At 40.0% G+C, this 15,821-nt stretch overlaps 1 protein-coding gene across 1 annotated transcript in view; it reads left to right on the top strand.

Moving 5' to 3' along the window:
• The first annotated feature begins 2,944 nt into the window (after positions 1-2,944).
• LOC104954561 (potassium voltage-gated channel subfamily H member 5-like) overlaps positions 2,945-15,821 on the top strand; it is a 27,411-nt gene continuing 14,534 nt past the window's right edge. The window contains exons 1-2 of the mRNA XM_010781683.1: positions 2,945-2,957; positions 5,274-5,470. Coding sequence (XP_010779985.1) covers positions 2,945-2,957; positions 5,274-5,470 — 210 coding nt within the window. The remainder of the gene's footprint in view (positions 2,958-5,273; positions 5,471-15,821) is intronic.

Consider the following 15,821-nt stretch of genomic DNA (forward strand, 5'->3'; position numbering starts at 1 on the left):
TTCATGCAGTTAGTTTGACTCCTGGTGCTTGGATGATAATAAAGGTAGTTGAATTTTAGGATGGAAGCCTGTCTTTGTAGTTATTGTTTATTTTGTTCAAACTGCAACCAACTGCCTTATACATCTACAGAATGTGCATGACTCAAACTGTATCTTTGTAAAGGCACAAGTCATTTCCACAGAAGCTCATATAAGAAATATGTTTATTTATCCCGAGAGAAACACTTCCCATATGTTGCAAAAAATTGAAGTTGCTGCATAATTAATACATCAGTTATCTTAATGAATGGTCTCATTAGCACAAGTGGTTATGATTAATATCACACTGATCATGTTGGGATTTTTAGACACAAGTTCCTCTTGTGGGGAACAGAATGAAGTCATTTAAAGGGGACCTATCATACAAAAAGCACTTTTGGATGTCTTTTATACATAAATATGTGTCCCCGGTGTGTCAGGGAACTCACAAAGTGTCAGAAAATAAAACCCTCTCTCTGCTTTATTGCCTAAAAATAGCATGATAGGTCCACTTTAACTTACTTAATACTTTTTTCTACAATGAACGTATTGAGTATAATTATTCATCGTCTAAAACTGGAACAATTTAAACAATGTCAGAAATATTGCATCATAACTATTTATCTGTAGCAGGAACAACATCTGGGCTGAGTCTGGAAGGACCTGAGTGTGTTAAATGCTAATAATTTTCATACAATAATGACCATGAATGCTGCTGTTGGGGGATCAGTGTCACAGCAGCTGATTGACTGTCTGCACCCACTCAGGTTTCAGAGATAATGGCCTGAGTGGGGCACGGAGGCATCAGCACACCGGCTCAGAGAATCAGCCGAGATTGCTTGCCCGATGCGCGGTGAGCTGCAATACGAGGGTCCACTCCCTGCCCTCCTGCCCTCAGGCAATTTCTTTTTCTGCTGATGGTGGACACAACCACAAGCAGCATTCAGTGCCAGCTACACATTTGTCACGATGTTAGCTGCGAGTTGATCCTCATGTTGACAAATATATGTCCACCTGATTTAATTTTAAAGAGGACATATTCTGCTCATGTTCATAATTGTATTGTGTGTCTCTACTGGGACATGTCTCCATGCTTTCATGTTCAGACAGCTCTTTATTTTTCTTTTACTGCCTGTGCTGCAGCACCTCTTTTCACCATCTGTCTGAAACCAGGGCCCAGTCTGCTCTGATTGGTTAGCTGATCGGCTCTGTTGTCATAGGTCAGCCGTTTATAGTCCTGTTTCTTAGCCTATGACGTACAATGTGTTGATGCTCAGGCCAATAGAAGAGCGAGTGTAACGAAAGTAAACAAAGGAGTCCAATGAAGGCGTTTCAGGAAGGGGGGAGAGTTTTTGGAAGGATCTTTTAGACTTACAGGCCGTTTCTCAATCTCGAGGACACTGGCTTCCAAGCCAATATTTCAAGGATACTACGTCATCGAGTGCCGCCGAAGGACTATTCCAATCTCCAGCATACTTGGAATTCCACGAGGCTGCGTCCTTGGTTTGGGGGTAATTTCGAGGCTGCACATGGGTAGACTTTGCGTCCTTCAAATCCCCACAATGCTTTGCGCACGCACCAATTTCCCAAAATCTGTGGCGGAAAATGTAAAGCGGGGCCTCTCATATGACGCACACCTGCACACTTGCTAGCCTGTTCCACTCTTCGTTTTCCGAATGCCAGGAAGGATTCTTTCCTAGTTTCTGAAGCAAGATGCTCGGCAGACATGTGCTACCAAGCAAGCGTACTCGCGGTTGAGAAACACCCACAGTTTATGAATAATCACAGAGGTAGAAGATTATAGACCTCATGTCCCCCTTCTTTATTCAATTTGTTTGTTTATGTTCAAACGATATAGAAACATCTGATCTAGTATCACATTAGACTGCCCATACTGTATGTTGTTAAAACTTCACAAGGGACTACACTGCGAGATTCCAATGGGATCAAAGGAATACTACACAGTGTGATCGGGGGTGAGATTAGACCATCCTTTTGCAGTGAATGAGGTCTGGAAGAATTTACATCTGCTGTTTTATCTGCGTCAGCATGGGCTCATGACGTATACAGTGTCAGAAACATGTGAAATAATATTTAAAACATATAATTGAAAAGGACATTGTGTGCACATGCAAACAATACCTCTTGCATGCACACATACTGGATATCTATATACATTAAATACTTTCCCATGTTTATATGGAAGAAACCGGTGTGCTTGAAAGTAATTAACCATTGAAAGACAATTAACAACCTATTTTAAGAGATAATTCTAGGTATCTTCCCCTTCTATTTTGCTACGTAGAAGCACGTTCAAGTAAAGAAGTTAAGCTTTAATTTTCTGAACTAAGGCGATAAACCAAATATACACCTTAAATATACTAGCTGCTACTGTAGTACGTAACAGAGTGTACAAGGGCATTTCTGTACTTCACTATCCCTGTAAGCAGTCTTGCAGAATATTATGAGCAATGATGTTGGTTGTGGGTGAGTAATAGCAGCATTACAAAGCCTGTTGACAGGGGTCACATCACCGATATATCCATCTCCACCCACCCTATAGTAACAGTCGTCATTGTGACATTGAACCCCGTTGTAAGTGTCACACTGCACACACTTTCCATCGCCCCCCTGGCCCCTTGTGACCGCGTCTGCATCAACACGGATAATTGGCGAGGAGCTGCAGATCTCTGGGGAGCTCATTCCAGACGAGTCAATGTTGGATGTTTCGGAGAGAAAATGGCCCTCGGGGTGCGCGGAGGAAGGACTGTCAGGATCATACTCGCAGTGACACACACACTCTGTCTGCATTTTGCGACGGCATGCTGGATACGTCTATTACTCAGGGTGTTGTGACAGCTCCAGGACATTGTGGACTCGTTTTTGTCACATCGTATCTGGGACAGCTCAGAGAAATGCTGAGCGGATGGCTGTGGCAGGTTCGACACAGATTTGAAATGTGATTAGCCCGCATTCACTTTTCTTTCCTGCTGTTACTGCATCTCATATTCTGTTTACTACTGAACAAAAACTTTGGGAACACTTTCTATGGCAGCCATGTCTATAATACATACCATTTATATTTGTGTGTATTGGTGTGTTATATTTGACTAATACAGTAGTCAGTATTATTATAGCTATGAGTAAGATATAAAAATTCATAATGCTTCATAAGAACAATCCTAACACAACTTAGTATTTTAAAACGACTAAAAATGTCCAGTATCCTACCTCATTGTTGCTTGAATTTTATTTTTGCAAGTATCATAGTGTGTATCTTAATTCTAATTGTTGTAATAAATAAAAAATGTATGATGCATTATAATCACTATATAAAAGTACAAAAATATTATTTGTTTTTGACTTATACTTCCATATATATCTATACATGAATTTAAATTTAAAAAAACGTCGCAAAATATTATTTTACTTATGTTTAAAATAAATCAAAATTAAAACAGATTTAGTGATAGATCAAAGCTTAGTGTAGGGAGTTGTAATAGGCATAATAAATGTGTTATACAGGATAATCATTTCCTGTAAGTAGTCATTGTTTATTTTAAAAGTTCGAGGATTAGTTTATTTTTCACAGCTTTTGATGACATTTGACACATCTGAGGCTGCGTGTACTTATGATTCCTCTTCCCCTCATTATTGTAGGGACAACTTTGTCGTTGCCCAGGAGACGCTAACAAGTGTAAACACACCCGGTCATCTGCTGCGGCTGATTAGCATAAATAATTTATGCTGGCAGTTGATAAGTCAAGGGTCCAGGTGGCTGCGGTTGGGTTGAAGCCAATGAGGGCAAAGTAAATACATTTAAGAAGGATCAGTGCTACACACTGCACTACATTTCAGTTCATTTTTGCAAGAAAATAACAACCTCCTTTTGCAAAATATTTGTTATGTTCACCATAACCACCAGCATGTGAAGCACACACTTGTTTGATCGAAGGGAAGAAAGTGCAAACATAACTTTAAATGTCAAGTTGAGAAGGAAAGGTTTTAATTGTCCCTTTTTATCCTCGGTCTCTTGGAAATATATTACACTTTTTGATCACAGCATTCACTAACAGTCTAGGATTCAACATCAATTTGCTCTGAGTTCTAAAAGAGTATTTTCATTTTTCTCTTTTTCATTCCACTCTGATTATGTAGGATTGTTAATTATAGGAATCACTGTACATGTTATTCTTGGTATCAGGTACATGTGCATGGTGGAATCAGCAGCTCTGGTTGCTAAGCACCTTGTCAGGTAAAACTGTTGCCATGGACAGAAAAAGAAAGTAGGTGTGCTCTGTGTAGAGAGGGAAATGGTTTATGGTAAAAGCCATGGAGAAACTCTGGAGGGAACTTTGGGATTTTAGCCTTTGCAGACCATGCACAAAAACCTAAATAACACACTACAGGAAAGGGGAAATCCCTTAAAGCAAAAATAGGGACACTTTAATGTCCCCTGAACTGTCTTCTTTCGCCCTTATTCATAAAACTCTAACAATACACAACAAGTTGACAATCAATATGATCTGATGAACAGAGGATGTCACTCTCCTTTTTTCCTTCCACAACAGCCTCCTAAAATATATATTTTATTTGTTTTCTCAGACTTTCTCTCTCAATTAGCACATCAAAGCCAATGTACCGTCACTTCTCCTGTTTAATGTTTTCCTGTGTGGTCTTATAGCTGTCACAATACATGAGAACTAACATGTCGTTAAGGTTTAAAAATATGGTCTTCAGAACTGTTTGAAGTGTTGCTCAGAGAGCTAGACACAATGACAGAGGAAATTTGACAGGCTTTATATCCACTAACCCTGAAATCCTACTGCAATTATTTGCATTTTTTCTGTCTTTTAGTTGATGCCTGGCTATGTTATTTTTATTGGGTAAGCCATTGATAGTTAGTTGATAGTTTGATATTGCACTATCAGTAGATCTATAGATATCTAGATATCAGGAAACTGTAAAAACTATCCATCACCATCCATCATCAAATTCCTAAAACTTTTAAAGACTAAAGATATCTCTTAAACTGTTGCATAAGAAAAAGAAAAAGCATCACAATTGAATTACCTGAACTATGTTTTTGTCAATTGACTAATAGATTAATTGAAGCATCAAGTCGGCTTCACATACCGTATTAAATCTACAGTATTAAAGATGTTACTAATTAAATGGAATGCCCTAGTGAGTTTTGAGGTGTCACCTTTTGTACACATTTGATGTGTCAATATTGAAAACTCTTTTGTCTGCAGGTAAAGGCGACGTGTTTGGAGACGTCTTCTGGAAGGAAACCAACCTGGCCCACGCGTGCGCTAACGTCCGAGCGCTAACGTACTGCGACCTCCACGTCATCAGGAGGGAAGCCTTGCTCAAAGTGCTGGAGTTTTACACCGCTTTTGCAAACTCCTTCTCCCGCAACCTCATCCTCACCTGCAACCTGCGCAAGAGGGTAAGTTACCTTGTACACACACACACACACACACGCACACACGCACGCACGCACGCACGCACGCACGCACACACACACACACAGTGGGGCACAAAAAGTATTTAGTCAGCCGCCAATTGTGCAAGTTCTCCCACTTAAAAAGATGAGAGGCCTGTAATTGTCATCCTAGGTATACCTCAACTGTGAGAGACAAAATGAGAAAAAAAATCCAACAATTACAGGCCTCTCATCTTTTTAAGTGGGAGAACTTGCACAATTGGCNTACCTCTGGTGAGTGGCCCAGCCCTTCGTATATTTCTCTGTATGTGGCCCTCGGTGAAAAAAGTTTGGACACCCCTGATTTAGATGATCCAGAAGAGGATTGGGAGAATTTCATATGGTCAGATGAAACCAAAATATAACTTTTTGGTAAAAACTCAACTAGACTTGTTTGGAGGAGAAAGAATGCTGAGTTGGAGGAGAAAGAACACCATACCTACTGTGAAACATGGGGGTGGAAACATCATGCTTTGGAGCTGTTTTTCTGCAAAGGGACCAGGACGACTGATCCGTGTAAAGGAAAGAATGAATGGGGCCATGTATCATGAGATTTCGAGTGACAACCTCCTTCCATCAGCAAGGGCATTGAAGATGAAACGTGGCTGGGTCTTTCAGCATGACAATGATCCCCAACACACCGCCCGGGCAACGAAGGAGTGGCTTCTTAAGAAGCATTTCAAGGTCCTGGAGTGGCCTAGCCAGTCTCCAGATCTCAACCCCATAGAAAATCTTTGGAGGGAGTTGAAAGTCTGTGTTGCCCAGCGACAGCCCCAAAACATCACTGCTCTAGAGGAGATCTGCATGGAGGAATGGGCCAAAATACCAGCAACAGTGTGTGAAAACCTTGTGAAGACTTACAGAAAACGTTTGACCTCTGTCATTGCCAACAAAGGGTATACAACAAAGTATTGAGATGAACTTTTGTTTTTGACCAAATACTTATTTTCCACCATAATTTGCAAATAAATTCTTTAAAAATCAGACAATGTGATTTTCTGGATTTTTTTCTTCTCATTTTGTCTCTCATAGTTGAGGTATACCTAGGATGAAAATTACAGGCCTCTCTCATCTTTTTAAGTGGGAGAACTTGCACAATTGGTGGCTGACTAAATAATTTTTTTGCCCCACTGTATATCTTTTAGAAAGGTGGAGAGGCGTTAAACAGCCTCTGGGAAGCAGTAAAGAGAAGAGGCGCTCGTTCACAGGACGTAATAGGAGCTCTGGTGAATGGAGGTTTGCTGTGAAACACCGCCTGCTGCCTCACACTGTGCTGTTTCATCTCATCATTCTCTCTATTTAAGTCTCCAGCTAAAACTAAAAGGCGTGATGCTCATGGAGGTGAGGGCCTAATGTCTACTCCCTTTAGGACCATGTACACATCTATTTTCACTACTTTATTCTGTTGTAGCAAGAATGGAAAACAAGAGTCTTAGGTATAAAAACTGTGGCGTCTTTTCCATGAGACACTGCAGATCTGAAATAAAGTCATGTTTTCAAACTTCTGGCATACTCCAGAAAAAAGATCTCTCAAAAGTCTTTACCACCTTGTCTCTAAAAGAAGAAGAAACAAATCCTATCCTGCAAATATATTCTTTATTGAAGATGTAATATTGTTTGGGATAAATAATGTACGCTTCAATTACACTGACGCATCTTGTGATCAATTAACTACTTATCTCAATAAATATGTTGCCTTTGCTTTGTTATGTAAAGCCTACACTCATTTCCCCTGAAACACATTATGTCTCTGTTATTTGAGATGCATTAGATTTAGAGACTAAACCAATCTTAAAAGCTCCGGAGTAGTTAAACAAGGACAACCGTTTTGTCCAATGAGTGTGTGTTTAAATCTGTCTATTTTTAAGAACTCTGGGAAATCAAGTCTATAAAATTGACTCACTGCCACTAATGGCCAATAAAAATCCTGTTCTGGTTGTAACTCTTTTAGGATACAGATGGATGGATGAGAGAGACTGACAGGTAGAGCGACTCAAGTACGCCAAGCTTGTTTTTGGCAGTTACATACTGCATCTTTTTATCGATTGTAATTAAATTCGCATTTAGATTTAAAACAAGCCAGTGACTGTGGTGTCAAATTGCAAACAGGTAAACATTCAATGATTAACAACACACTGAGTTAAACCACAGACAGTTTTAAAGCCTGAAGCACTTTTTGTTTAGAGTCTCTGTATTTCAAGCGATCGTGGACAGAACAGACCCCTCAAGAACTCTAAATGGCCAATAACTTATCATGCAAAATGCACTTATTGATGTACAGTATTGTATACATAAATATGTGTCCCCGGTGTGCCGGGGAACTCACGCAGCATCAGAAAATAAAACCCTTTCTCTTTTCCTCGAGCGGATACAGATTTGCTGCCGATCTGACGTCAAATCGGCAGCGGACCCACAGAAAGTTGCTATCAGAAACAATGCCTGATGTGTTTTGGACGTAATGTCGTCTTTGTTTACATTAGCAAGCCTCACTAACACTCAGAGCTAACCTGTACTGGAGAGCACATGTGTTTAAAAAGCAGGAAATAAAAAAAGGAACTCATCTTGTGATAAACCCGCAAGAGAAAAAGCATTTGAGCTCCTACTGTTTCAGAAATAATCTTTGATGTGGTTTAGAACAGGATGGCGTTTTATCACTGCAGAATTTAACTTTGGCCCAATCCCAAACCACTCCCTCGACCCTACCCCTCCGTGACGGAGTGAACTCTGTCTGTAGCCACACTCGCAGCTCAACGAGGCTCCCTCCTGTCAGATGGAGGGAGTAAATACAGCAGCAAGCTTTGGGACGGACTCCCCTCTCTCCGGCAGAAACAGGAAATGCCGTAACTGTATGTAACAACGGTTTCAAATCAGCATCTCTTGGACAAAAAAATGTAAATTAATAACTCAAATAAAACTCTAAACATATTTCATTGTGTTACTTTTTTGCAAAGCTCTTTTAGTTTTAAACCTGATGTTTATAAGCTTCTTAGTTATTCCAACAGTCTGTAAATATACACAACTTTATAATAAAATGCACACATTTACCTTTTTCTAGACTAAACACAGGTATGATCGATCCTAAGTTAAAACATATCAGTTTATCAGTGGATGTTTGCTGGAACTATTGTAAACAGCGTGTTTCCTGACGGACACACACAGCGTGACTCGGAATGGGCCGTAATCTCCGGTAGAATTCTGATCAGGCATTAGCTCCGCCTCCTCTTTTTTTTTTCTTCAAGCTAAGGACCCAAAACCCGCATTTCTCTAACAGGGGAGGTATGAACAGTATGAGGCATGGCTACAATGGGTGATCTGTTTGGTATTTTAAGCAAAAACTTCACAGACATGTTTTTTTTATAGGTATGGTCCTACAATATATTTTTCCAATATAGCATTGGTCCACTTTAAAGGAGCTGAGCACCCGTAAATATCACCAAATATTTATCATCTGGCTTTGCTTCCCAGCCTTTTTGCATCCTAACCTGATCCTAACGCGTCTGTTGAGATTTAAACAGCTGACTTCTCTGTGATGACTCGGCTGGATCGAGCCGCTGGCTGAATGAACAGGACTGCTGTGACCGACATAACCAAATCTACCTGCTTCAACATTCAATTACATCCAAGTGTGTATATTTGTACAAACTGACAGGTACAAGCGTCTACAGGAGGGACAGGTGTATACAAATGTTTTTATTGAGGCCCTTTTGGGGGTTCCATTTTCTGTAGGGTGTTAATATGCATGTAAATGGTCTGCAAAAGCTGAAATCCCTTTGTTCCCTCCAGAGGGAGTTTCTCTCCCATACACTCCCCCCCTGACTGAAACGCCTCCATTGGACTCGAGGTATTTGACAAGAGGTATTATTATAAAACACTCTTTTAAAATACATCAAGCTTTTTTACATGAGAAGAAGTCAGAGCAGGACAGAGTGAAAGAGAGGCTGGAGAGAGAAAGGAAAATGCTTATGAAGGCAGATTGGTAGCCGCTATTATTGCATGAGTGACGGGGCTTGTAACAGCTGACACACATTCGGGTCTCCTCAGAATCCGACAGACCACGTCTGAGCTCCTGCCAGAAACTGTTTATCTTCATCACAGCAGCGCCGCAGCAGCTGTCACGCATCCCATGAACAAAAGAGATAACTGAGGAGAGGAGGACGAGCTCTGCCCACATCGCTATTCCTGTTCTGTGTTTACACCAGGGGTCAGATTCCAGCTGCACACAGCAAGAAAAGGGTCCACCTTAACAATTAGTTCAATTGTTTTCCAACGATGTGAGTCTATTATACTTCTTCCCGGAAAAACTATGAGTGTTGAAATGTGCAATTCAAGGCATATTCTGTAAAAGCAGGTGGAGCTGCTGACTCATGCTGAGGGTTGTTGTGTTTAGAACAAGAACTGTTAATTTGTCATATGATAGTTTTACTTTTTTGACTCATTTTGATGCTTCACTTAGCAGATTTCTAAGTGAACTGCTGCTGTGTAATGAGCTTCAATCGCACGCTGGGGACGTAATGCAAATAAACATCCTGTCCTTTCTAATTAAGCATCATTGTTTTCCTAGAATACTTTCTTAAACTAAAAGTTTTCTCAGTGGGTGAGGAGGCCAGTCAACCACAACTTAGTCTCACAAAAATGAAAGAACAAAAACAAACAAAGAGACAACTTGATCCATAAGAAAGTAGGAATAATTCAAAAACTTTGTACAATGACTGTTTCAGTTGTTTCTCCTTTACAGACAGTAACATGTAATGAGGCAGAATATAGAATTACAACTTGATATAGCTTTTTAAAGGGTTTCATGGTTTCCTTTTCCTTTGAAAAGAACAATTACTGTATTGGTGGTGGTTACAATATATATAAGGTTGTGTTAATAAATGAGTCTTTTCAACTGCAGATACTGCAATTGTTTTTTAACTGTTTTCATATAAAACTCATTAAAAACAGCTGAAAGTGAATTACAATATTATTATTGAATAGAAGAAGCACTGAACGCCAATACAAACAGGCCTGTCCTTATTTTCCAGTGTAGTAATACTATCTGGTATAGTTGAGGAGTCAGTGGGTCACATGGCAAGAAAGCTAATCAAAGTTAATTAGACTTTTCAACAAGAATATCTAAAATTCGATAAAAATAGCTGTGTCTTAATTGGTCAGTATAGATAAATATCTGGTATGGATTTGGAGTCAGTAGGTCACAGGATATGGCGGGCACTTAAAAAGTTGGAATCTATCATAAGGCATTAGTCAAACAAAAAGGGTTTCCACATTTGACACATTAATATTTCTTCTTTAAGCATAACTTTGACTGTTATGGGCAAGTTAGCATTATATTAACCATAGAAAGAGTTGGATGTAAACATGTTTACCCATGCTCAGACACATTATTCATGCACAAACAATATTATAGTCAATAGTCACAGGGTTATACTTGTTTATAACTTAAATTCAAAAGTGAGGAAAAAAAGTAGGGAAGTGAAAATATGTACAATTGGGAATGCATGAATACGGTCAAATGTATGTAGAGGGAAAATAACCCGATAAATAAGTCATACTTATGAACTTACAGTACACACACACACACACACACACACACACACACACACACACACACACACACACACACACACACACACACACACACACACACACACACACACACACACACACACACAGAAAAGAGACTGCCTGCTACGTCGGTGAGAAGAGGCAAAGGGCACAGGACATAATGAGGCAGCCGGTATTGCATGTATAATTTATTGAGTTTCAGGCACACTGAGAGAAAAACCTATTGAGGTGGAGAGAAAATGAAGTATAACAACAGCGCAAGGACAGGTAAACAACGTCAGACTTGTTATGAGAGAAAAGAGAGAGGATGTGTGAAGGGGAGGATGAAAATATGAGGAAATGTCAGGTCAGATATCTGTCTCCTGAAAGTGTGAGTGTGTGCTCAAGCCTGTACTACTGATCTCAGGAAGGTAGGTAAGGACAAATATTAATGATAAATTAAAAAGCCAGTTCCCTTTCCATGTGTTTCCACACCACAATCCTTGAATTTCCTTTAAGGTTTTCCATCAGTAATTGGTTAAAAGATGATAACTTGAAATAACGTGGAAAGATCTTGTCAATGAAATGGAAAAAGTGGGAAATTAGAAATCAAGTTTATCTTTTTGACGATAGAAAAATTGGGGGAGGTGAACACAACAAATTATTAATAATTACCCTCCGGTTAGATGTGACAATTAATGTACTTAGAATGTAAAATGCATTTTATTCAGGGATTGAAGGCAGAAGGTAATGTACTTTACATACTGTACATGGGACACTTTATTTTTTCTGTACAAATTCCAAATATGAATGATTAAACCTAACGGTATCATGGCTATGCAGGAGACGCGTTGAATGAAATTATATTGAGAGCAGCTTTACAAGTGAGTCCTTAGCAGTTGGCTTGAGTCAAAGTCAAATCCTACCACACCGAAAACATCTTACAAAAAGGCAATGTCAGACTGAACAATGTAGTAGTAACAACACAGCCATTGAGAGATGAGATAAGATCTGTGCATGACCGCATGTGCTAGTGTCAGGATGACCGAGGAGCCGAGGTCGGGCCTTATTGCCTTTTCTAACATTCTGAAATCCATTATGTGTTGAACAAATCAGTTATCATGGCATAGAAAATCCTAGACAAAGTTGTGGTCAACAAAAAACACTGCGACCCTCTCCCTATCAGTGCAACCCACATTATGTCCAAATGTATCTAAACCATTGCAAACGCTGTAACATATTATAATTTTACATTTACCATTACCACAATGTAAACCATGACAATACCTTTATATTCATGGTTCCTACATACACAGGTCAGATTTTCCATTAGCCGATAATTACCGTTTTTTAGCTGGTACAATTTATTAAAAACCGGTAAATTCAAGACCTGCTGGTTAAAATTTCCGGTAATAATTAGGGATGCTCCGATCGATTGGCCGCCAATCAATATCGGCCGATATTCACTCTTAATAGTTTGATCGGTGCTCTCTATAAAGGCCGATCAGGAGAACTGGATCTGATCGATATGGACATAAACGCGAGTGAAGTATAACCGGACGAGAGAGAGGGATCAGAGATCAGCTGCTGAGTCTGACGGAGACACGCAGCTCTGCATGATCACCTGAAGCTCCGCCCGCTGTTTAGCGAGCTGCATGAGAAACAGACCGGCTGTCAGGAGAGAGGGAGGGAGGGAGGAAAAGAGAGGATCCGTTTCTAGGCTACAAGTAGTTTGTTTGAATGTAATAATTATGTTGTTTGTTGTTTGTGGAAGCTTATAACTTTTTGAAAATGAATCTGAACTTTTCGATCTTTTACGATTATAAACTGAAGCAATATAAAAATGAGCCCTATTATTAAACAACAGCATATCCGGTCATAGTCCGGTAATTAACTGCTAACGGAAACTCTGCTACACAATTCTTATTCTTATTATTGAAACATGACCGGTAAGTTTCTAATTTGTCCGGTAAAACAAATGATTTCAGGACATTTAACAAGAAAGAAATCCTAGCGGAAACCCTGACACAGATACAGTGGGGCAAAAAAGTATTTAGTCAGCCACCAATTGTGCAAGTTCTCCCACTTAAAAAGATGAGAGGCCTGTAATTTTCATCCTAGGTACACTTCAACTATGAGAGACAGAATCCAGGAAATCACATTGTAGGATTTTTAATGAATTAATTGTTAAATTCCTCGGTAAAATAAGTATTTGGTCACCTACAAACAAACAAGATTTCTGGCTCTCACAGACCTGTAACTTCTTCTTTAAGAGCCTCCTCTGTCCTCCACTTGTTAACTGTATTAATGGCACCTGTTTGAACTCGTTATCAGTATAAAAGACACCTGTCCACAACCTCAAACAGTCACACTCCAAACTCCACTATGGCCAAGACCAAAGAGCTGTCAAAGGACACCAGAAAAAAAATTGTAGACCTGCACCAGGCTGGGAAGACTGAATCTGCAATAGTTAAGCAGCTTGGTGTGAAGAAATCAACTGTGGGAGCAATTATTAGAAAATGGAAGACATACAAGACCACTGATAATCTCCCTCGATCTGGGGCTCCACGCAAGATCTCACCCCGTGGGGTCAAAATGATCACAAGAACGGTGAGCAAAAATCCCAGAACCACACGGGGGGACCTAGTCAATGACCTGCAGAGAGCTGGTCCCAGCTCTCTGCAGGTCATTGACTAGGTCCCCCCGTGTGGTTCTGGGATTTTTGCTCACCGTTCTTGTGATCATTTTGACCCCACGGGGTGAGATCTTGCGNAAAGAGCTGTCAAAGGACACCAGAAACAAAATTGTAGACCTGCAACAGGCTGGGAAGACTGAATCTGCAATAGGTAAGCAGCTTGGTGTGAAGAAATCAACTGTGGGAGCAATTATTAGAAAATGGAAGACATACAAGACCACTGATAATCTCCCTCGATCTGGGGCTCCACGCAAGATCTCGCCCCGTGGGGTCAAAATGATCACAAGAACGGTGAGCAAAAATCCCAGAACCACACGGGGGGACCTAGTCAATGACCTGCAGAGAGCTGGGACCAAAGTAACAAAGGCTACCATCAGTAACACACTACGCCGCCAGGGACTCAAACCCTGCAGTGCCAGACGTGTCCCCCTGCTTAAGCCAGTACATGTCCAGGCCCGTCTGAAGTTTTCTAGAGAGCATTTAGATCAGGGGTGTCCAAACTATGGCCCGGGGGCCAAATGCGGCCCGTGGACCATTTTGAATCAGCCCTCAGCAAATTCTAAAAGTATAATGACATACGGCCCACAAATGAAACTTGTGCTTTTCTTATATTGTACTTCTTAACTATACATTTAAAAATATATTACACAGTAGTATTCATGTGTTCATAAGACCACTTTTCAAATAAATTCAGTCAATTAAAGTTGGAAACATGTTCTAACATATCTGAGTTGATAAGAAAAAAGCCCAATAACTTATTTACATAACAAGCTTGAAATACACCCGTCCTATTTTCCTTATTATAATCAATCTGAGGCTTCTGCTTTAAGGGATGAGCTGCCAACACTCACAAACATCATTTACCTACATTTGATTGATTTTGCTAACTTATAACTGAACTTATGAGGCGATATACCTCTGGTGAGTGGCCCAGCCCTTCGTATATTTCTCTGTATGTGGCCCTCGGTGAAAAAGGTTTGGACACCCTTAACTGAAGCACATGTTCACACGGATGACCGATCACAGCTGGCCCCCTCAGGAAACACATTTTAACAAATTCTCTATTCTGCCTCAGGCCACGTTTTAGTTAAGATGACACTCGTCAATCTGCCTCTATTCACAGTGAAATATTTGCAAACTCGCTCACTACGCTGCTTGTGTGACTGAAATCAAGTCGTAGCCCTCCCTAGTCCATTTGCAAACCTCGAATCCAATACATCACTCTGTAACAGTGTCAAGCCACGCGGTACCCAGCAAATTTTAACTGAACCAAGGGACACGTGAGCCAGCGAGGGCTCCAGTGAAGGGGGGTAAAAATAAAGAACAATGGCAGGTTATTTAAGGAAAATGCAGGAAGTCTCCCCACGCGTAGCCTGAAAGTGTTTACTTCCTGAAACATAGTGACATCACTAGCTTGCCCTTCTATTGCTCGCCGGCTCCAACCACTAAGTTATTTGTAGTCAATAAAAAAAGTAATTGAGGATAGTATGCCAAATAGATATGTACCAGTTATTTTCATAAAAATATCATTATATAAAAGCTATAAAACCATGTCTAATATAAAATCACCATAAGGAAAGTCCAACAATGATGTCATAAAAAAGTCTTAACATCTATGTCATATAAAATACCAAATGTCATGTTATTGTATGTCATGTAAAAGCAGTTCAATATAATATAGTATGCCATAACAATAATTATAACAAGCACTTATAAATAAATTGCTATCTGTAGTAGGTTATACAATGTCATATTATGTTATGAAAGCTAAAATTGTCTACAAAAGTGATTAGATACTATGTTGTCACTATTGAACAATTATAGTTTGCCAAAAAATAAAGCTATATGTCGTAAAAAAAGCCAGGAATAATCCCAAATAATGTGCAAGCCATCAGAGAAGCGACCAACCTTGAAAACACACACAGCACACACACACACACACACACACACAACCACACACACACACACACACACACCCACACACACACACACACACACACACACACAACACACACCCACACACACACACACACACACACCACACACACACACACACACACACACACAACCACACAC

This window comes from Notothenia coriiceps, unplaced genomic scaffold, assembly GCF_000735185.1.
Source record: "Notothenia coriiceps isolate Sejong01 unplaced genomic scaffold, NC01 NC01_scaffold00023523, whole genome shotgun sequence".
Taxonomy (NCBI): domain Eukaryota; kingdom Metazoa; phylum Chordata; class Actinopteri; order Perciformes; family Nototheniidae; genus Notothenia; species Notothenia coriiceps.